General features: G+C 39.7%; 1 protein-coding gene across 8 annotated transcripts in view; it reads left to right on the top strand.

The window, feature by feature from the left end:
- The window catches only part of RALGPS1 (Ral GEF with PH domain and SH3 binding motif 1), a 715,060-nt gene that overhangs the window by 647,145 nt on the left and 44,513 nt on the right, over window positions 1-23,402 (top strand). For 7 of the 8 annotated variants that reach the window (XR_004232244.1, XR_004232243.1, XM_031954314.1 and 4 more), the window contains 3 exons: window positions 12,172-12,298; window positions 15,453-15,619; window positions 20,207-20,258. Coding sequence is in view for 6 of the 8 variants with exons in the window: in XM_031954314.1 (XP_031810174.1) it covers window positions 12,172-12,298; window positions 15,453-15,619; window positions 20,207-20,258 (346 nt within the window). In the remaining 2 variants the exon portion in view is untranslated. The remainder of the gene's footprint in view (window positions 1-12,171; window positions 12,299-15,452; window positions 15,620-20,206; window positions 20,259-23,402) is intronic. The other variant, XM_031954319.1, reaches the window with a different exon arrangement.

Below are 23,402 nucleotides of genomic sequence, written 5' to 3' on the forward strand. Positions count from 1 at the left end.
ATTCTTGTCCAAGGTTCTCTGTAAAGCTTCCATAGAAAAACACCCATCGCATCAGGAGTTTTCTTCTTCATTTAGAACTTGTTATTGAAGAATTATCTCAACTCTACATTTTTCTGCTTAGCCAAAGCATTTCCTATTACTAGTATAAATAAGGGAAAACCTGCATGGGCCTTAGGCATGCAGTTTTCGATTGATAGTTAATGCGGAGCCTATTTATTCTAGTATGAATATGAATGAACTAAGCCCCAGGGAAACTAAGCATTTATGAAGTACCTGTGATACGCCAGACACTATACTAAGAGCTTTTAAATATTATCTAGTAACAACACAACCTATGAGATCGATGCTATTATTATCCTCATTTTACAGATGAGGAAACCGAGGCAAATAGAGGTTAAATGAATGCTACTTTAGCTGTTTTTATTGGATCACATGAGCCCCCTCAGATCTCTGGAGGGAAAAAAGATATGCTGAAGAAATGAGCTGGGGTTCATTACATTTCTCTCTAGTAACCAGCATAGATGTTGCAGAAGAAAGAGTACTGGCGACCTAGAAAAGTAAGAAAATGATTGCAGGGACTTCCAATACCCTCTGTATGTGAATGCTACATCCAGCTAGTAAGTATCTGAACCTGACCTGACTGTATACCTCACACATTATCCTTCGAACTTCTTAGCTGCCTCTATGGTCTATGCTCTACATCTTTCTGAATTCAGCAATTCTCTGTGTTAGGCTGGGCTATGTCTTAAAGAAAGGGAAAAGGGAAGGGATCGACACAAGAAAGCTTATAATGGACAACAGCCTAGGGCCCTGATCTTAGGTGAAGGGACACTAATGTCCAGAGATGAGGAAGCAATCCTGGCCCCAGAAACTGGGAACTGCATTTGAATGAGCCAAGAAAGTGATTTGTTGTATGGAAAATGGAGACTGATCTTGCACTTCTGCCTAGAGATTAGAGTTGGCTAACTGGAAAGGAGTTCAGGTTGGGGCAAGGTAGGGCCCCAACAGGTGAGCCCAATGAATAGCAAAGTGAACAGAGAGCCAAAAAAGCTATGTCAAGATAGATGAATGATGAGATCAATATCCAGTTTTCAGAGCCTTAACCTTTGGATAGAAAATCAAAGCATCATTGTTTCCTTTGGCCATTTACACACGATGAGAATTTTCTCAAACATTTGTCCAAATGAATGTTTATTCAAATGCAATGTAATATTATTGTGTAGTAAAAATGATGAATATGAGGAATTCAGAGAAACTTGTGAAGTGATATAACTTAGCATCAAGTGAACAATATGCCTAAAGACTATAATAGTGAATGAAAAGATCACTAAAAAGATAACCAGGTCTTAACTTAATAATCAATAAAGGTTTTTGAGAACAGACAATGAAATATACCTCTCTCCAGCGGAGATTGAATAAAGTGGTCATTTTATAAGATGGTCTTGTTTAAATGTTTTTCTTTTGTGACAAGAGAAGTTCTAATTTGAAGAGGGGGATATTTTCTTTTCCATAAATGCCTGTGAGATAAAGACAAAAGGCATCAACAAATGCATTTTAAATCTGTTAAATCTGTTTAAATCTACTCATGGAATCTGATTTTGACAAAGATCTTTTGCATCAGAAGCTCTCTTCATCTTTAAGCATTCACATACAGAGGGTATTGGAAGTCCCTGCAATCATTTTCTTACTTTTCTAGGTCGCCAGTACTCTTTCTTCTGCAACATCTATGCTGGTTACTAGAGAGAAATGTAATGAACCCCAGCTCATTTCTTCAGCATATCTTTTTTCCCTCCAGAGATCTGAGGGGGCTCATGTGATCCAATAAAAACAGCTAAAGTAGCATTCATTTAGCCATTATTCATGGAAAAATGAGTACACTCCTTGGGGATGGTCCGAATTCATGGTCAATTTTTCCAAAGGTCTGTGCCCCTAGGCAGTGTGGGCTGTGTCATCAGTATCTCATTGGAACCTCATTATTATCAAATACACATTGAAAAATAACAAAAGCCAGGCCAGCCAAATGACTGAAGTTGAAATGGGTATAAACCTCCTAAGTGTGTCTCCTAGAAAAGAGAAAAGCTCCCAGAACCCAGGAACTTGTGACAAAGAAAAACAATTAACCAAAATCATCTTATACAGTGGGAGGACAGGGGAGGGCAAAAAAGACTTTCTGGAGCAGAGCCTGCTGGCAGGAAGGCAGATGGTACTTTGGCTCTCAGCTAAATGAAGGCTCTTAAGGTGGAGGGAAGGAGGAAGGTCAGGGCCCAGCTGTTGTTCAGGATACTTGAATGGTTTTAGTGAAAAGAACATTGGATTTGGAACCAGGCGACTATCTGTAATTTGAATCCTGCTTCTTCCGCTTCTTATCTGTGTAACTTTGGTTAAGACTTTTTTCCCTTTCTGAGCCTCAGTTTCCTCATTTGTAAAAATGAATGAATTGATCTATTTAGAAGACTAGAAAAGATGAAGCTTCTTTACAATTATAAATCTCATGAGTCCTATGAAGAACTTGGACCAAAAAATTAACTTTGAAATGAGGCCAAGGGTGATATTTAGTTTTCTTCTTAATTGGTTAACTCCTACTGAGACTGTGAGGAGTTGATTATGAAAATACCTATTAAAAAAAAGAGAAAAGATTGTAAGAAACTTGTGGGACCAGAGGCTATTTCACCTGACAGTTTCCTACCTTCAAGATCCCACTCAAATTCCACCTTCTCCCATCAGGCTTCCCTGACTATAGGCTTCCCTGTCAAGAGTCACTAGGCACATTTGGAGAGTTGGGAGGTAAGAGGGAGCCTGTCATAATTCACAATGCTATAGAATTTTTAGAATTATAATACTGTGGCTTTATTTTAAGATGTGCCCATTTTTTAAATAGGGAGAGGTACTAGATCTGTGATTTCATTGTTTTAAGTAACTCCAAATCCAGAAATTTACTCTATCAATGCATCTTAGCACCTTCTTCACAATTTAGTCTTTGAGGGTTACCTAGAACATTGAGGTTCTCAGTATAGCTAGAACTAACTTCTTCTATGACATAGGAAAAGTTGTTTTGCTTTTCTTTGAGCCTCGGTCTCCTTATTTGTAAAAGAAGGTTAGACAGGATGTTATTCCATTCTAAATTCATTGATCTCTTCTAGCTCTAATATTTAGTGATTCAAGGATTACTTATTTCAAGTTATGAAATTTGGAGTTTGATGACATTTCATCAGTTTAGTCCAATCCCCGTCCCTTATACATGAAAAACTAGTTGCTCAGAAAGGTTAGGTGATTTACCTACAGTCAGATAGGTAGTATGTGGTAGAGCCAGGATTTAAGTGACCCCCCAAGATTCATTTAGCAGTATATATCAGAGCCGGGGCTCTAAGGCAGATTATTCCCAGGCCAGCTTTAGAGCCAGCATGCCATGTTCCCTCTCTCCGCCTAGCACATACTAAGCATTCAGTAGATGCTTATTCACTGTTTTTAAATATGGTGCAGGCTCTAGGGCTGTTCCCCCACCCTACTTAGATTGACAGATTGGGTCCCTAGAGGGTAGTTCCTATATCTCTTCTTAGGGGTCTAGGATTAGCCCTGAAGGATTTGAGGTGATACAAGAGTTCACAAGACCTCATTGCTGTGTTTTTCCCACTATCAATGATAAAATCAATAAGCCACACTTAATTGGTTTGTGGTATTTATTATGATGGGATAGTTGGGATAAAACAAACTTCATAAAGACTGGGGTAAACCAGGAGAAAATAGTCTGAAGCTTAGAAAACACATATGGGAAAGAAGGATCTTCTGGTTGCTGGAAGTCCTTTCTTTTTCTTCATGGGATTTTAATGAAGTCCTCCTTAGATGTGGTGAAACTTTTCTGTAAGACTTTTTTGTAGAACCATGAATCTGCTTTCCTCTACTCTATGTATTTGATATACTGTTACCCGTCAGGATTTTCCCAGGGTTGCTTCCAGGTATACAAATAAAAAAGTCTAAATCCTCTGGGACTCCAAAGTACACAAGGTCTTTTTCTGGCCAAAAGGAAAGTATTAAACCAAATTGGAAAACAAGACACTCTTTTTCTCATCCCCAAGCAATTCTTTCACCAGGGCTTGATGGAAGATTGTGTTATCTGACCAAACATTCATTTTATATTTCCTCTGCAGCATGAGTCCAATTCATCCAATGATTTTCAAGGATTTTTTTATACTTAAATCTAAAATAACTTAAGACTTCAGGGTATAATATCATATCAGGTACTTTAAATGAGATCATTGGTCAGCACCCTCTATGAATACATTATTATTTATTACAAATAGAAATTTTTTAATGGAAAACAAGCTTATTCTATGTTTTTTCTCCTGAGGCAATTGGGGTTAAGTGACTTGCTCACAGTCACACAGCTAGAAAGTATTAAGTGTCTAAGGTCAGTTTTGAACTCAGGTTCTTCTGATTTCAGGGCTAGTGCTTTATCCACTGCACTACTTAGCTACCCCTATTCTATTCTTTATAGCCTTCCAATACTTATATTTATGCTGGTATACAAAAATAAATATGAAAAGTATAAAGCTGTTAAAACTGAATTCAGAAAATAAATAAAATTGTCTTAATTATTGGTGGAATTACTTATAAATATAGAAATCAATGAACAGAAGTTTGAGAAAAATTTGATAACCATTAAATAAAAGGAAAAAAGCTTCAACGATGAAGAACTGATATTGAGAATAGAATTTTTTTAAATTATTGAAAGAAACAGATTCCTAATTAACAAAAGAACCACTCTGAGATAATATTGTGGATTTGTTTGAAGAAACCAATATAGCCCAATTTTTTAATTCATTTTTTCTCCTTTTATGTTGCACTTCTCCACAATTTTCCTTCTAGACTTGTCCTTTGCAAGCTTTTTGAAAATTATATTACTTATTTCTTTAAATAGTTCCCAATTACATGCAAAAAAAATTTGACAATCATTTTTAAAAAATTTGATTTCATATTCTCTCCCTTCCTCCCACCCTTGCTTCCTGGGGAGGCAAGCAATTTGATATTGATTATAAATGTGAAATCATGTTTCCACATCAGTCTTGTTAGAGAAGAAAACACAAACAAAATAAAATAAAAGGTTGTCTTTTTTAATATGCTGTAATCTGCAGAGTTCATTAGTTCTCTCCCCAGAACTGGATAGCGGTTTTTATGGGTCTTTTGGATCACTGAATCTTGGATCATTGTCTTGATCAAAGTAGCTGTCTTTTAGAGTTGATCATCCTCATAATATTGCTATTATTGTGTATCATGGTCCTTTGCAAGTATTTTGAAGGGTCCATAGATTCTTGTTCTAAATCACATCCTAGTTGTCTTTCTAGTTTCTAATTGAAATTAATTGGTAAAGAAAGTACCATGGACTATTCTAAATCACATCCTAGTTATCTTTCCCTAAACTAATTGTTAAAGAATTTTGGGAACCAGTTTCCTGGGTAGGATAGAGACTAATACTGACTCTCATTCCCATAATCCCCTCCTCACCTTGTCCCCTGTGTGGGTTGTAAAATCTCTCCTGAAATCTCCAACCCAATTCCCAATGCCACCATTGGTTACATTTATGCTTTCTTATGACTCTCAGCTCATCTTGCTTTTAATTTCATTTAAAATTCATTCAAGAAAATTTATTAAATGTCTATTATAAACAATGCACAGTATTAAGCACCAGATGTAACTATTAATTAAGATTTAAAGTTCAAGGAAGAAAGGACTTTAGAGATTATATGTGTGAACTCTCTCGTGTTACAAAAGAAGAACCGAAGGGAAATTAAATATCTATCTTGGGGTCCCACAGGGAATTTATGAATAGACCCTAACATTATCAGATTATCTGATTCCCTATCTAATGTTATTCCCACTGGAATGTGATACTTCTCAAGTATATTCCAAATTTTTAGAGGACTTGTGTAGCTACACCTCTTCCCACAAGAAAAGATCTCTTACATTGTCCTGCCCCTACCTGATAGAAGTAAATAATGAATGGCATGCCCAGAGTTGAAGTTTTTAGGCAATACGGAACAGTAGAAAGATCCCTGGACCAAGGCAGTAGAAGAAATCTGCATCTGAGCACTAACTCTACCACTAACTTCCTAAATGATCTAGAGCGAGTTGTTTTGCCCCTCTGTGGACCTCAGTTTCCTATTTTATAAAAATAGAGGTCAGACTGGACAATATTCCACTTCTAAATCCAGTGATCCTTACTAGCTCTAGCATTCAGTGATTCGGGATTATTTATTTTAAGTCGGTCTAATCCATGTCCCTTCATTTTATACACGAGGAAAGAGGCTTAAAGAAGATCACATGGTTTGCTTAATGTCACACAGGTGGTAGATCCAGGATTCAAACTCAAGTTTCCCAGCTCTAAATGCTAAGCCCTTTCCAGTACCTCAGGAGGAGGTGGAGGATAAATTTACTACTCTATGGGTTTGACCACAGGTCACACAATAACAGGAAGGAGTCAGTGACCAAGAAGGGACCGAAATTGTAGAAGGGACTCCCCACTGTTTACATTTAACAAGACAAAATCCTCCCTTGTTTCTGACACCTCTAAAGGAGCATCTGTTTTCAGTGTGGGCCGTTTCAGTTCAGGATCATCTGGGAGCAGAAATGCATGTTGACCTTTAAGAAAAAGCTTTCACTGAGCCCAGCATGCCAGAGTGACTCACTCTGCAGGAGTCCTGAGCATCAGCTCACCCGTTGGGGTGGACGTGATAAACAAATCAAGTAACACAGCCCATATGGTTGGTTCGCTTATTAAAAACTTTGTGGAAAACAAAAACAAAGTCCAAACCTCTTAAATTCTGCTCTTTTTTGGAGATGGCAGGAATGTGACTTCCCTGACCTACAATAACTTTTTTTAGTGGGCTAATAAGTAGTCCAGCGCCAGCTTCTTCCTCTAAGACCTCACTTTGGGAGGCACATTACCAGCCTCTATTCATTATCCTCCCTCTTTCTTCCAGAGGGTTCAACAACTAAGTCTCCCCTAGATTTAGGGTGAGGAGATGAGGAAAGGCATGTGGCCGATTTCCATCCCAGAGCAGCAGTTACTTCTTTCTCCTTCATGCTCTGGCTAGAAAAATTGCAATCTCAAAATATGTGTTAGTAATGGGGTTTGAAATTAAAGGAGTACATTTAAGCTATTAAGGAGAGTTGAATTCAGGGGCTTCTCTAGGTAGGCTGTCCTATACACATCTTTTAGTGGTAGTGTACCCTTATTAGGCCTGCCCATTTTTTGTAAGGTCCATAGTACAGCATGTGAGAGAGTAATATTAACAACAAGCACTGCAGATTGCAGTGTTTTGAGACCTACTGAAAACCTAGAAAGACACAACATGGTAGCTAGAATCAAATGCTCACTATCTTTCATAAACAAATGATGACAAATCCTGGGATAAGAAATAAAGACCTCAGAACACCTTTGAGGATTCAACAAATAAACTGTACTGGAACTGGAGCATGATTGCAGCCAAAAATTGTTATCCCCAATTGCCTACACATAACATGAATCCTTAAGAATTTAAGAACATTTCTATTAGATGTCATTGTGCCAAATATTCTTCATCTTTAATCTATGTGGAATGAAAAGCTTCCAAAATATATAGACCTAGGGGCCTCTGGTAATGCAGTGAATAGAGCACTGGCCCTGGAATCAGGCAGTCCTGAGTTCAAATCCAACCTTAGACGCTTGACGCCAGCTGTGTGTCCTTGAGCAAGACATTTAACCCCGATTTCCTCTATCAAAAAAAATGTCAAAATATAGAGACTTAGTAGAAGAAATCAAAACCATGTGGGAGCAGAATGAGGTAGATATCCTCCCTGTTGTCCTGTCTACTTTTATAGTTGTCCCCATGAAGTTTTCATTGAGCCTACAAAAAATGAACTTACATCCCAACACTTTGATTCAATTACAAAAATCAGTTATTTTATACCCTTGTGTAATAAGAGTATTACATTATTTATTTGTTTGTTTGTTTTTAAATTAAATCAAAGAAAATATTTATTTATTTATCATTATATTAAGAACATTAAATCTAAAAGAATAATAGCAAGATAGATAAGCTTGAAAATATCAGATAAGTTAACATAAATAGTAGGTATCAGAGTTGAGATTTGAACTTAGATCTTGATTTCATATCCAGCACTCCAACTAGTATGCTAGCTTTTGTGAACACCAAGGAGTACATTCCAGTCATAGGGACCATAAAGTATGAAAGCTCATATAAAATGATTTATATTTTCTTTCCCATTTACATTGGTATTATTTCTGTCCCTACTTGCTTTACATTTGGAAAAGGAACTCAGAATCATATTATAGACAGAGCTTTAAGGGATGTCAGAAGTCCTTTCATATAACCAACTCATTTTACAGATGAGGAAACTAAAGTCTGTAGAAATCAAGCTATTAATTCAAGGTCACACAAATAATGTCAAAACCAAGATTTGAACTTGAGTCCTTGAGATATAGCATTCATTCCCCATACTTCATTACCTCTATCTTTTACATGATTGTCTTGTCTTTTATATGATTCACAGCTAAGTTCTATTTATGCTACCATAGAACAAGGACAGAAAGGATACTTTCTCCAAAGGTAAAATGGGGAAAATAAATAATTCCACTATTTACCTCACAAGGTTATTTAAAAGAAAACACTTTGTGTCAGCATTGTACAAGTGAACATTGATGATAACGTGTCTTAGAAACATTCAGACTATTTTATCCTCCATCACTAGACCAAACCCTCATCACAGGAGCATCTTTACAGCAGTATTAACAACACTGTTTTCTCTTCTGGCTTCCTCAAGTCCATCTCTCCCATTTCTTAGTTCAGGAAAAGACACCCTAGCCAGACGAAGATGCCCTCACACAGTTTTCATTCTCCATGGGCCAGGTTAGTCACAGAATTCAGATTCACTGGCAGTTACAAGTTAAGAAACTCTATGGGCTTTCCATATGCTTTAAAATAGTTAATTTACCCTTCAGCCTTTACACTATGGCATTTGAATATGGAAAGGATGTTAGATATGATCTAGTCCAGTCTCCTTATTTTGTAGATGAGGAAACTGACTCTCAGAAAAGTGATGTTACTTACTCAAGGTCCTGTAGTAAATAAGTAGCAGGGTTAGAATTCAAATTTACATTGTTCTTCCCGTGAGTTTCCATTTTCTCAAGAACCAAGAATGAGACTAAGGACAATGGTCCCATTCTACTCTCCCATTTGAGTGTCAGAAATGAGTAGAGTTTGAATTATCTGGGATAAAGCTGAGAATTCTTTGCCCAGATCCAGACCTTAATCCAGAACTCATCTCCATGTTTTATTCATCAGGTTAGAAATAGGACAGAATCTGACTGTTCAGAAATGAGGGGACTAGTTGGATGAGACTGTATTGTTATGGGCATTAATTGGTTCTGATGGATACCAAAGTATATTGATCTGTGGACAGAGTACTTGGTAAGAGGGTAGATGAGTTTGGATCATTATATGATAGCATACCCAAGCTGTATTCTGATTTTTTCTAAGTGTCTGTCCTTCATGGCTCTCTTCAACAATGAGATGAACCAAATCAGTTCCAGTTATGCAATAATGAAGAGAACCAGCTACACCCAGTGAAAGAACTATGGGAAATGAGTGTGAACCACAGCATAGCATTTCTACTCCTACTGTTGTTAGCTTGCATTTTTGTGTTCTTCCTCAGATTATTTTTACCTTATTTCCAAATCTGATTTTTCTTGTGCAGCAAGATAATTGTATAAATATATATATATATATACATATATTGCATTTAACATATACTTTAACATATTTAACATGTATTGGTCTACCTGCTATCTAGGGGAGGGGAGAGGGAGAAGAAGGGGAAAAATTGGAACAGAAGGTTTTGCAAAGGTCAATGCTGAAAAAATTACGCATGCATATGTCTTGTAAATAAAAAGATATAAAAAATTTTTTAAATCTGTCCTTTCTATTGTAATAGATTTAGTATTTTTGTTGGGTTTTCTCAGAAAATTCTGAGGAAGATTGGGAAATGGATCTCTACTATCTTCACCTTAAAATAACCAATATTAATAAATATTTTCAGATTGAGTATAAAATATTCTTTTCCTTCAAAGAGAAAAATTTACATCTAAGTCTAAATCTTTTCCCAAAGATAAACTACATCTCCAGAATCACAGATTGAGAGCTTGAAGGGACCTCAGAAACCATCTAGCTCAATCTCACAGGCAATGCTTCTTTCCTTATACCATATTGATTATGATCATTAGCCTGGGGGGGGGGACAGTTAGTAAGAGAGAGGAGAGTGCAGGGGGAAGACTGTGTTCCATGTGGTTTTTGTGCTATCAGAAACACTCCCTTTCCTAAAAAGAATCCCTATAAGATCTAGGAAGGCAGGCAGTAGTGTGCCTGCATGATGACCCCCAAAATACAAAGTTTGTAGAAAATCCCAGAAATAACTTCCTAGTTTTATGGGCAAAAGGAACTGCTAAATGAGAATTGCATCCAGTGGGTCCTACAGCACTGCTGATCCCTGACTGGCTTCCCTGTTTGGGAAAAGGGCAGGAAGGAAGATTTATGTATTCATTCATTCATTCATTCTCAGAATATCAGGGTTAGAATGGATTTCAGACAATATCTAATTCAATTCATACCACACTGAGAATCCCTTCCATGCCATTCCAAGTGAATGATCAATTTAAATTAATTAAATTAAACCTTTCCTTAAATTCTTCTGATGAGAGGGAATTTAGTACCTCCTGAAGCAATCTATTCCACTCTGAGATGGATCTATTTTCCTTGAGTCAAAATCTTTCTCAGCAATTTCCAACCACTGTCCCTACTTCTGCCTTCTGAGGCTAACCAAAACAAACTGATCCTTCCCCATTTCACATAATATAGTAGGTCTTCAAATACTTTAAGACAACTATTATGTCCAATCTGATGCCTCAAGCCTTTGACCTCCCCAGAATTTACTAAGTACCTACTATGTGCACATGTTATACTTATCACTGTGGAAGAGATATAAAATTTAGATAGGACATAGACATAGATTGGAAATAGACATTAAACAGAGGACATTAGATTTGCCTCAAGGAGCTACTGGTCTAATAGGAAGACAAAACATACAAAACTGTAATCATGTTGCATGAGGGCTAAACATTAAGGTCATTACTGACCAGGAATGGAAGGGAACTCACATAAAGGTTGGCATTTATAAGTAAGGCTGCTCAAAAGTGGCAAGATATTTCTAGCAGGGAAGCTAGTGGGAAATGGAATCAGCATTGAGGCCAGAGATTCCATGACAAAATGATTTTTGGATCATTAGAGCAGATGAAGCAATTTTCATTTTTCTTGGTCCAATATGAATATTTAGTAAAGTGTTTATATTGCAATGGGCTTGCCCAAACAGTTGTGAACTATGTTTGGTTGGATACTACCCTTGTCAGCAGACCTAGGATTATGGCTCCTAGTGTTATGTTCAGGCCAATCCATCCATTGTCCAAGAGTCAATCCTTTTGGTGAAGATTTTTTCTAAAAATATATGGAGGAAGTCTGGGGCTTTGCTTTCTTCATCTATGATACCTTGTCATCTACTCTGTGAAATAGCTGATTTCAATAAATAAATAAAAATTATTTCTAGGCCTAAATCAGGGCTGAGTTTACCTCTGTCCTCATGTAAATAACAGAACCCACCTTATGATTTGTCAAAAACTGTCTTTCTTTTTGTTTTCCCATTTAGACCTGTAATTTCATTCATGTTGAGAATACTCAGTGTTGAAGAAATGTCCTTTACTAATAGAGACCATTATCTGCTCAGGCAGGTGTAGTCTTTGAAAACTGCCTGGGGCACTAAAAGGTTAAGTTACTTGCTCAAGCAATACACAATCAGTATGTGCAGATAGAGGACATAAATCTAGGTCTCTCTGCCTCTTTCTCATCAGGTATGGAGAGGAAGCTAAAACTTCCTTAGCTAGTCCCCCTACCCACTAAGAGTTTCAGCATCTGGTGTGCCTTGGGCTCAGGTGACACCCTGTTCCTAAGAATATCCTAGAAAGCAGAAACTGTTTAGAGCTACAACAATACTTCCCCTTTATTGGCTACCTATGAGATACTAGATAGAACTATAAGATATTATAGCTAACCATCTCTGCTCTGTCTTCAGGTCCCTCAGCTGTGTCAGGTGCCATGAGGTTCAGCCGGAGACCAACCTGTCCTGATACTTCGATTGCTGCCAGCCTCCCCACACCCCCTGTCCCACGTCACAGGAAGAGCCACAGCCTGGGAAACAAGTGGGTGACTGCTCCAAACTGGTCCTTGAAGTTAATTGCAGTGTCCCTTGGATTAATCAGCTTGTACCTATTGAACATTATCCTTTTCTGTTCTTTTCCCAATTAGTTTTAGTGATTTCTTATAAGAGTTTTTAATCTGGGGTCTATGAAAACTTGTTTTTATAAAAATTTATTACTTTTAAATATTTTGGTTATTTTTTTCAATATGCTTGTCCATTAAAAACTATCATTCTGAAAGTATCCATAGGTTTTGCAAGATTGCCAAAGAGGTTCATGACACACAAACAGGTTAAGAAGCCAAACTATAGGATTTACTAACAGTTCCTAAGAACTCAGAGACTCACAGTTGTTCTCCTCAGAGTCCTGGAAAATAAACCAGAATTTAGAGATAGAAGGGACCTCAGCAATTATCTTGTTCCCTTATTTTAAAGATGAGGAAACTGAGGCCCAGAAAGAGGAAGGAAGAGGGATTAATTAATTATTTGAATTAGAATTTACACCAAGGTTAACTGACTCAAAATCTTGGGCTCTTTCTATAACAGAAGGTCTGGCTACATGCAGAATATAGATCTTTTCTACATAGGTTATGTTTGTGATGGGCACTGTGATGCTAATTTTCATTAACCATTCTGAGAAATGTGGAGTCTCCCATTGGGAGATTCTCCCACATGGAATTCTGCTGACACTCACCCCTTCCTCTGCTAGGAGCTCACTGCAAGGAAGGGTTGAAAGATGTTTAGTCAGTCCTCAGAAGAAAGTTAACTCCTAGCCTCAGCTATAGCTTCTGACTTTAACAAGCTCCCTCCTTGACTAGTAAAAACAATCTCTTTCAGAAATTTTCAACAGATCATTTGGACTCCATAGACCAATATTAGAGTTGGAACCTATAGGATCACCCACCAGATACCAAACCATCATATTGGCTCCATCTATTTTCTACCTTATCTGAATTCTTCAACAATTCATTTATTCACTAATTCAATAAACATGGATTAAGTGTCTACCAAGGTCTATACTTGGTACAGGGGAAGAGGAAGGTTCTATACTCTGAATTGGACATTCAAAGAAGAAAACCGGCAATCTTTGATCTTATGGAACTGACTATCTACTAGGGAGACTACAGCATGCTAGGAATGTTTCACCTAGCACCGGACCTCAAAACCAGCTTGCCTTTCCTTGTACTAAGTATTCCACTATGCACTGTGGAGTCAGGGAATAGTACTGAAGAAGTACTAATGGCCTTTATTTGCAGGACTCACAAGTGCCATTCAGGCAGAAAATGCTCTCAGTAGGCCTTTATCAGCAGAAGTTGGTGATATGGATGGGAAACAACTTTGTCAGCTAGCTAAAAGCATCCTAGAAGTTAGAACTGAAAGGGGCCAGATGAGTTTAAGCCTGTTAGGACCAAAAAAGATAACAGTATTTAGAACTAAAAGGAATCACTTGGTTCATACTATCATAGGACATACGGAACCTTAAAGATCATCTGATCCAAATCTTTCATCTTACAGATAAGGAAATTAAAACCAAAAAAGATGAACAATCTGCCCAAATAATGCAAGGGACATTGTTTTTAAGTAGTGCTGAAACTTGAACCCTGTCCCTCTGAATTCAAATCTGATGTTCTTAATGCTGTATGACATTTTAAGTTGACAGAAATCTCTATTCCAACTTCATCATCTGCGGAAACAGACCTAATCAGGTGAAGTGACTTAATAGCTAGTACCGCAAGTTTGCAAAAATGCTTTGCTGATATTATCTCAGTTGTTCCTCACAGTCCTGTTATGTAAGTGCTATTCCTAATACAGATATGGAAACTTAGACTGAGAGAGATTAGATATTTTGCCCAGAGTTAGGTAGCTAGTCTGACTTTCTGACTTCAGATCTGCCAAAACTCAAAGCTGGCCACTGACTTTATCACTATATCACCAAACGACTCCTGACTTGTGCAAGGTCACTCATTTATGAAGTAGGAAAGCCAGCTAACTCCAATGATTGAAGTTAAAGCTAGAAGGGCCCATTTAATGCAAATATTGAATCTTCTGAAGTACATTATTAGAATTGCATTTCATATTATCTTCGGGCTGGAAACAATCATCATATGTAACATAATCATCAGTTCAAATAATGCATATTTGAGTACATCTTATTGATTGGCCAACAATTGCTCAGCAGGCCAAGCCCCACGAGATAGTTGTTTGGGTCTGAGTAAATGTGAATAGCAATCATTTCTGTTTTGGTCTGAAACTCTGAGGGTCTTCCCCTCCCAGATTTACTTATTTATTTATTTAGATTATGGAGGGGTTTTTTTTTTGGTTGTTGGGTTTTTGGGTTTTTTTGACTAGGTGAAAGATGCCTTTCTTTGCCTCAGTTTCTACCTAATATCACTTGCTGAATGTGCCTCGGTCAAACTGAGTCCTATTGAAGACCTTGGCTTAAAAAGGCCCAGGTTTCCCACTGTATCCAGGCCATCTCCAGTCCTCCCGATCTATGTCTGGCCACTGGCCCCAGATGCTCTGGAGGGGAAGGTGAGGCCAGTGACCTTGCTCACATCCACATTTATGTCATGGCATCACCTCCCTGAAGTCATGGTCCTTTTCGAGAATGGAGGACAAACAACAATTTGAGTATATAGTGCCATATACATCCTAATTGGGACCTAGCTCTTTCTTAAAAGTGGTTTAGTCTAAACCCTAGGGTTCAAACCCATGTCCTCAAATCCAAAATAAGAGGACTATGGAACTAGAAGGTACCTAAAAGGTGATTTAGGTTAACGCCACGCTAAAGCCCAGGAGAACTTTTGCAGTAAGTCACACATAAGCCAAGCAACGAAGCTAGGATTTGGCCCCATCCTTCTCATTCCAAATCATGGGAAGAAAAACTAGAAGTTACTTTAGAGATAATCTAGTCTACTCTCATTCTACAGAAGAGAAAATAGAGACCCAGGAAAACAATGTATCTTGCCCAAGGTGCTATAGGTCCTAAGGAGCAGATTGGAATTGAAATCCAAGCCTTCTGACCAGACTCTTTCCACTCAGGAAGGGTCTCTGTGGCCTCTAGGGTACCTGGAAAAGCTGCATTAGAAACCAGAGAGAGGACTGAGTGGTGATATCGTAGATGCCTAAGGGCTTCTGCCTTTTCTCTCCCTTTCCAGTATGATGTGTCAGTTCAGTGTAGTTGAGAGTAAAAGTGCAACGTTCCCATCGGAGAGACCTCGTCACCTGCTGGATGACAGTGTTCTAGAGCCCCACAGTCCAGGCAGGGGCCAGGGCCGGGGCCTGCCCCTCACCTCCTCTGCTGTCACCAATGGACTCTCCTTAGGTAAGACCCCCCCGGCCTGGGGGCAGGCGGGACGCAAGCTGTTTGCTCCGTGTCTGTCTCTGTGTGTCGCTGTGGAAAGCACAATGATGCCGGTCTCTCCAGCCAAGCTCCGAAGCCTGGCCCCACACGGGTGCCTCTTGGGGAGCATTCTGGAGTACCTTCCTCCTCACCTGGGCCTGGGCAGCACATGAGGCAGATCTGTGACCTCCTCCCTGATCCTTTCCCCTCCTGCCAGATGTGTTCACCTGGGCCCAGGCTAGGTACATTTGTGATCCAATCGGGGCAGAAGTTATATCGCCAAAAACCAAAACCAAAAAATTACTGGCCACAAGACAGAAACTCATTAAAAAGCTACTAACTTCTATGGTATTGGCCACATGGGTCAGATGCCAACTTGCTGGCAACCCCAAGCAGGAACCATTGATGGCCTTAGAGGAAGCAGCAATGGCAGAAGATGGCCAGACTCCCAGGGGAGCTCTGGACTGAGTCCACAGACTCAGCCATCAGTAAAGTCCAGCAGACCAGCCACAACACATTCTCTAGGAGCCTTATTCTAGCTCCTATCCCTCACTAGGAATGCAGGCCACAAAATGTTATTATCTCAGAGTCCTCAGCAGGGGCTTCAATACTTACCATCTTTAAAGTTCTATCCTCAGAAGCTCCCTAAGACCCCAGAATACAGAGTTTGAGCCCTGTGCAAAGACAAGGAGGGAGGTATCCCTAGGACACTTAGAGATCCTTATAGACATCTGTTGAGTTTTTCCTAAATAAGAAAAAAAAATAGCTTCACATCAACAAGCATTTATTGAGCTTTTAATATATGCCAGGCATTGTGCTGTACCTTGGGGAAACAAAGAAAAGCAAAAATAATTCTGCCCACAAAAAGCTCACGATCTGATGATCTAAGTTAGAGGAACACTTTTTAAGTCAAATGGACTTTTTTTCTGAACCTGCTCTTAGAAGACAGCCACTGGGAAAGGAAGCTACATATTGAGAGGGTAGAGATCAGGCTTGAGAACAAAGTGAAAAGAATGTCTAGATAGGAGCTGACTGGGGTCTGTGGCCTAAAAATGGGGTGAGGACTGTGTGGGGCCCGTTTTCAGTCCAGGGGCCGGATGCCCAGGTAGAGATGGTTTGATTCTGGTGACGGAACCTTTCATTCAGAGCCTGCCAAGGGAATGTGAATTAGATGGATCATAATTGAAGCATCATTTGCTTTAAACAAGTGACCATCTTTTAGCTGTTTCTCCTTTCTTGTCTCTGCTGCTTCTATAATCTGTGTACGTGCCCGCCCGTCTGTCTGTCTGTCTGTTTCTATTCTCTTTCAGTGATCCAGCCTCTGGTGAATGACTTCTCTCTCATGGCAGGAAGTTTGAATCTGGGTGGTAGCAGGTCCAGGAGCTCAGGGGTGAGAGCTAAGGGAGGACTATTTAGGGTACAATAGAAATCTACGTTCTGTTCATATATGTAAGCACCCAAAGTTGCCACAATTTTCTTTAATTTTGTTTGTTCTAAAAACTTCTTTACAGAAAGGAATCAGATCTCATTGCCAGGTTGCACAAGCCCTTATTTTCATTCATTCAAAGGATAGAGTCTGTTCACAGAGACAATCTGGTACATAGGGTATAAAATATCGCCCCCACAAATATAATATATGCTCTATGAGTTGCACATTATCACAGTGAGGCTCCCTCTAATATAATATAAGCCAAGAAGGTGCCCTCTTAGGAATTCTCTATAATAGTACTGAATTGAGAAAGAATGGTTCACCATTTTTTAAGTCTGATTAATTGATTTAAAGTATGCTATCTTTTTTGCTTCAATACTTCTACAATTTATGTTTGCTTGCCATGGTGTAGCTATCTTCTCATCTCCTATAGACCCCAATCCACCATGATATAGAGGGCCATCTTCATTAGCTGTCATGACCAAACCCTCTGTTAAGTCCTTCTAGGTTCAGCTAAGTCTGGTCCTCAGAAGGCAGACACAAACTTTTACTGGCTAATATTCAAGTGTTTTTCTGGCTTTATGGTCCTAGCAGAGCTTGTTCTCTGATGATCTAATCCTTTGAGAATCTAACCCAAAGGATGACAGCATCATTTGAAGCTGCTGCCAACAGGTATCAAAGGAGGACATGATGTTTTTAAGACCAGAAAAACCTTTGTGGAAAAGGCCTCTTCCCACCAAGCTATTCAAAGAGAGTGTGAAGAGGAAAGGATTTGAGAAGCCATGGTTTCCTCTTTTCTGCCGCTACCTTTGGCTCCTGTTATCAAACAAGGTTTAGGATTCTGAATAGGATTACAAATAGGTCCTATTGATCCGCCATGGCCAATTTGGAATCATTAAAATAGAAACCTACCTGAGTTTCAAAAATTCAAACAGAAGTAGAGAATAGGGAAGGGAGAGTTGATGATCTGTCCCAGAGGACCCTGCAGAAAGCAGTAGAATCTAAATTGGAAATAAACAAGATTTTCTTTCAAAAAGAAACTTTTCAAGTGAAATCAAAGACCTAGACTTGCTATAAAATGTACAGAAAGAGCCATAGTGGTAAAAAAAAACCTATATGAAGTGAAATACATTAGCTAATATATTTCATTAACTAAATTGTTTTCCCTATCCCTTCTTCTGAAGGAGTCCTTTAAGTAGTTTTCAAGTAAAGATGAAATATTCTATTATCTTTGGTGCCATTTCTAGGCTGCCATACCATCACTCCCCTCAGGGAAAAGTCACAAGGCATTTTAGTCTGGCTCTGATTCCTTGGGCTTTAACAAGTCCTACATGTCCAAGAGCCAAAGTGGGGATCTCTCTTCCCATCTCTATTTTCCTTTCTCCTTCTGATTTTTCCTCTTTTTCTCTCTCTTTCTGCTTCTCCCTTCTATCTCTCTGTTCCTCCTTCTCTTTCCTTCCTTCCCTTCTCCCCTCCTTTTCCTCTCCTGGTATCTTACCCCTCCCTTTCTTCTTTATCCCTAACCTACTCTTTAGACTTGCCCAGGGTCCCCAACAGTCCTACAGAATGAGAGAAGAGACAAGAACTTGGAGTTAAACAAGAGTGTCTTGTAGTTATTTCTGGTCACTTTCTTTGCCGGTCTGCCCTAAAAATCATGTCCAAAGACCCTCCCTACATTCCTATTCTTTGTCAGTATTCCTAGAAGAGGTACAGCCAAATGTGAGGAGGGTCCTCGACATTAAGGCATGAAAGCTGGCTGAAAAGGAAATGATATAGTTTTCAGGTTGAAAAGCTTTGAGCTCCTAATAGGCACCCTCTCCCCAGAAGATTTACCACTGCAAGGGTAAAGAATATGGTGAACATGCTATCCTTTTTTGCTCATTTCAACTTCTCAACAATCTATGATTTGATTGCTTTGGTGTAGCTACCTCCTCATCTCCTACAGACCTCAATTCCACTTCCCTGTTTCCTCCATCCCTGTTGCTTTGGCTTAATGATCTCACTCAGTGGCTGCTAGAACCTAAGATCTTAAAAGCAGCCATGTGAGATCAGATCAAGCAAATATCACATTATCAAGAGACATAAATGTATTTAAATTCTGACTCTATCCTTGCCAACCCACGTGAGGCTCTTCTTCACCTGAGCTATTAAGTGTCTCTAACCTCTGACTAAAGCTTGTTTAAGAGAACAGGGAAGGGCTCAATGCTGTTTTCAAGGACACAGTTGTTGCTGACTTTGCTGACACAAAGTCATCATTTTCCAACCCTATGCTTAAGACTTCAGGCATTCCAATGCATTGTCTAATGTTCAAAACTTTCCCCAGGGATATACACAGAAAAGTTCTTTTAGGTAAATAATTCCCAGAGCCATATATAATATGACATGTCCAAGGTCCCTTGCTGCCTTGTCCCTCTTTCTAATAAAATCACTTCTATAACCACAATAGGACTAGTTTATTAAATATGTTTGTAGAGATCTGAGATATTTTCTACTTTTATATGTTTCCTATAGGCAACCTCAAGATAAGAGAAAAATGAGTATTCTCAGCAAAATTATTGCCATCAGCTAGTGCTTTGTGTTCCCATAACTAAAATGTCTTATGTGCTTATGGTGGCAATCCAAAGATCCCTTCACACTCAGCCCTCGGGGAGCTTTTAAGCTGCTCTGTGGCCATCAGGTAATTAAAAAGCATGTATATCCTCAACCCATGCTGATGGGCAGAAGAATGCCAAGAAGAAAGAGCTCAGTGTATATTAGTATTCAGCACTGGCAGATCTCTGGGCAAGTCTAGTACCCCCAATATTTGAAATACTAAGGGAGGGAGGAATGAGAATATGTGACTCAGGCATGGCTCCACCTGCCTTCTGTGCACAGAGGGAGGATTTGAGGTAAGGGCAACAGCAGAAAACAGAAAAAGCAATCAAACCACCGTTCCTCATTCACTCCACTGTCACCCCCCCCCCCCCCCCCCCCCCCCCCCCCCCCGCCAAAAAGTCTGTGTCTTCTAAATCACTCCTCTAGAATTTAACAGGATGAATGGAGAACTCGGAAGCTTCTCCTGCCCTACCTGGAATCCTCAAGGCAGAGCCTTATCATCGACTGTGAAGTAAAATGTTCATTTACCTATGTTCCTTTTCTAGGCAGTAGTGAAAGCTCAGAGTTTAGTGAAGAGCTGTCTTCAGGGCTGGAAAGGTGAGTGTGGATTGAATACCCTAAGCTTCCCTCCGTCCCCAGCAGCAGGGACCTTTCTATCTCCTTGGCCAATCTTTAGGAACAGCATGTAACAGCAGGGGTCTGTGCAGTACACCTATGGACTAGCTCTCAGGAACTGAAGAACGGTGCAAAAGTCTCTGGAAAGTCATTAGCAGGACTTCAAAACCTCAGCCAAATACCTGTCTGTATGACAATGCTCTGCGGGGTCTAGCACTTGGAGCCGGAGACAAGGGTTCCCAGGAAGTGAAGGAGGCTGGTACAATGGAGAAGGAAGTCAGAGGGCTTCCGGCCTCTGGCGTCTGCTACCTGTATTCCTTGGAGAAGTCAGGCTTCTGGAGAAGAGCCAGGGGAGAAAGTGGAGGGAAGGATGTCCAGGACTGTTCAAGGGCAGGAGAGATGAAAACAAGAAAGTACATCTCTTTTGAATCAAGGTTTAGTTGGCATCCCCAGGTGTGCTGGCGAAGCATATCCCAGAGTGTCTTGGATTAATCTAGAGGGAATTAATCACCACTCCAAAGGAGGCAGGCCCAAAGACCACCTACCTTTCTCTGGGGAGCCCAGTCCCACTTTGCCAGCCTGGCCTTTATTGTTTCTTCTGCCTGGGGCAAAAGTGCACAAAGCTCCCAGAGCAGAAGCCTCCCAAGACAAGCCCTGAAATCTTTGCAGCTTAGGTCCAACTCACAGTGGGTAACGAGCAGCTTCAGGGAAGAACTTGGCCCAAGCCTTGGTTCCACTAGCAACAGAAGGCTCTCCAATAGAAATATTTCCTATCAACAGTATATTGCTCTCTGGTGAACACTGTTTGGTCTAGTTCAATACCGAGGCAGAGTTATTGTTACTGTTGTTTGTCCTTTGTTCTCAAAGAGGACCATGACATCAGGAAGGTGATGCTATCACATGCAAGTGAATTGGATTTATGGCCTCATTTTCCCTTCCACAGTCCTCGGGGTCCAGTGGCCAGCTATAGATCAGGACTGCAGGAGATGGCCCTGGATGCAATGGGGGCAATCATTTCTGCTTTGACCAGAAACAGAGGCAGAGTTTTATACTCACAGGGTCCAAGAGTCCCTTTTGCCTCTGCTCTGGTCAGAACATACACAGAGCAACATTGTGTTCAGGTCTGGGTGCTGCATTTTAGAAATGACCCTGGAAATGTGGTCCAATAATAAGAATGCTGGCTCTGGAGTCAGGGGACTTCACTGGGTCTGTTTCTTCATCTATAAAATGATGGGGCTGGATTCAGTGAACTCTAAGGTCCCTTTCTGCTCTAAATCTAAATCTCAAAAGAGGAAAGAAATCAGGACAGTATAAAGATCCTATACTAGGATCAGGTGAAGGAACTAGGGGAGAGAAGGATTAAGGAAGAAAGTTGGGGAATACCCAATTGTCTTTAAGGATTATGAAAAACTGTGGTGTAGGAAGGAGTCTTTTTTTCTACCAAGAGGACAAAATGAGAACAATGGGTAGAAATTGTAGAGACAGGTTTCAGTCATCCAAAGAATTGTCAAGAAAGATAAGCACAACTAACCCCATCAGTAGCATTAACAGTATTTTCCAGATGCAGATGCATGGCTTCAAATCATGAAGTGCCAATAAATCAAAATGAAAACTTAAAGGATAATGGGAAGAGTCATAGTGGGTAGAAGCAGGCTGAAGCATGTTACCAAAGAAAACTTGGCCATGGCAAGCCATATGGATTTGTCCCGGGCACTGCCAGCATGGCAGAGTAAGACAAGGGTTGGGGCTGATTTACTATAGCCATAAAGGAATGTTGGATAGGCTGGGGAGGTGCTCTCAGGAGAATAAAAACCATTTTTCATCCTAATGTGCCTTTGGCTTTAGAAGGGAGATCTTGAACTGTTTCCTATCTCCTGCCTCACCCCCTCTGCACTTCATATTCCAGACCTCATTAGCTGGACCCAATAAAGCCCTGCTTACTTTCTAAGATACTAAGATCATTATCTCTTTCATCGGGGGGCCTTTTCTTCTAAGACTCATTGCTTTCCTATTGATTCCACTTGTAGGCCCAGAATATAACATCAAAAGGACATCATCAAGGATCTGTCTTCCTGGAAAAGAAGCTGGGCCAGTTATTTAATGAAAATGAGAAATAAGGGATAGCCTAGATAGAACAGTGGTTCTTATTTTTGGTGGGGGGGGGAGTATTTTTGTCACAAGACAAATGGGATTAGTTGACTTGCCCAAGGTTATCCAGCTAATAAGTGTCCAAGGCCAGATATGAACTCAGGTCATCCTGACTTCAGGCCCCGTGCTCTAAATACTGTACCACCTAGCAGCCCCAGAGCACTGGTTCGTCTGAATATGAAATGAACCCAAGGAAGAACTCCAGAATGTAGGATGGAAATTCTATGGAAGATTATAGAAAGACATGGGCAAGAATTATGAAGAATAAAAAATGTAATCTGGACTTGTATCTATGAGATAGATTTATGCCAGATTCAGTGATTTTGCACTTATAAAGGTAGTTATGAAATGACTTATTCTATGCCCCCAGTTAGAGAGCATAACTATAACAATGGGCTGAGGGCTGAGCTCCCAAGCTCTGCATTAGGAAAAATAACTCTTTTCTATGCAGCTTCCAATATACCCTCATACCACAAACAAAAGGTCAGAACAGACAGACAATTTTGACCACATTTATGAGAAATAATACATAATTCAACAAATGTTTTCTTTAACAGAATAAATTTAAGAAATAGACAAATGAAAATAGTTCTAGGATGAGGCAATCCAGCAATGTTCCTCTCTCAACCATCTGAACATAGCATTAGGCACATGCTGCTTTCCCTCTCACACTCATATATCAAATGACACAGAGGCCATGTGCTATGGAATCCCTCTACTTCTCTCCACCATTCCTCAAACCATCATTTCTTCTAGGCTCAGAAGTAGGATCTTGCCCTACTATTGATAAAATTAATCCCTCTACCTGTAACCTCCAACTCATATCCTCCAAGACCTTGTTCCATCACTCATCCTTCCTTTCTTTTTTCTTTTTTTTTTCTTTTGCTGAGGCAATTGGGGTTAAGTGACTTGCCCAGGTCTCACAGCTAGGAAGTATTAAGTGTCTTAAGGTCAAATTTGAACTCAGGTCCTCTATCC

The sequence above is a fragment of the Sarcophilus harrisii genome, chromosome 2 (assembly GCF_902635505.1).
Source record: "Sarcophilus harrisii chromosome 2, mSarHar1.11, whole genome shotgun sequence".
NCBI classification, from domain to species: domain Eukaryota; kingdom Metazoa; phylum Chordata; class Mammalia; order Dasyuromorphia; family Dasyuridae; genus Sarcophilus; species Sarcophilus harrisii.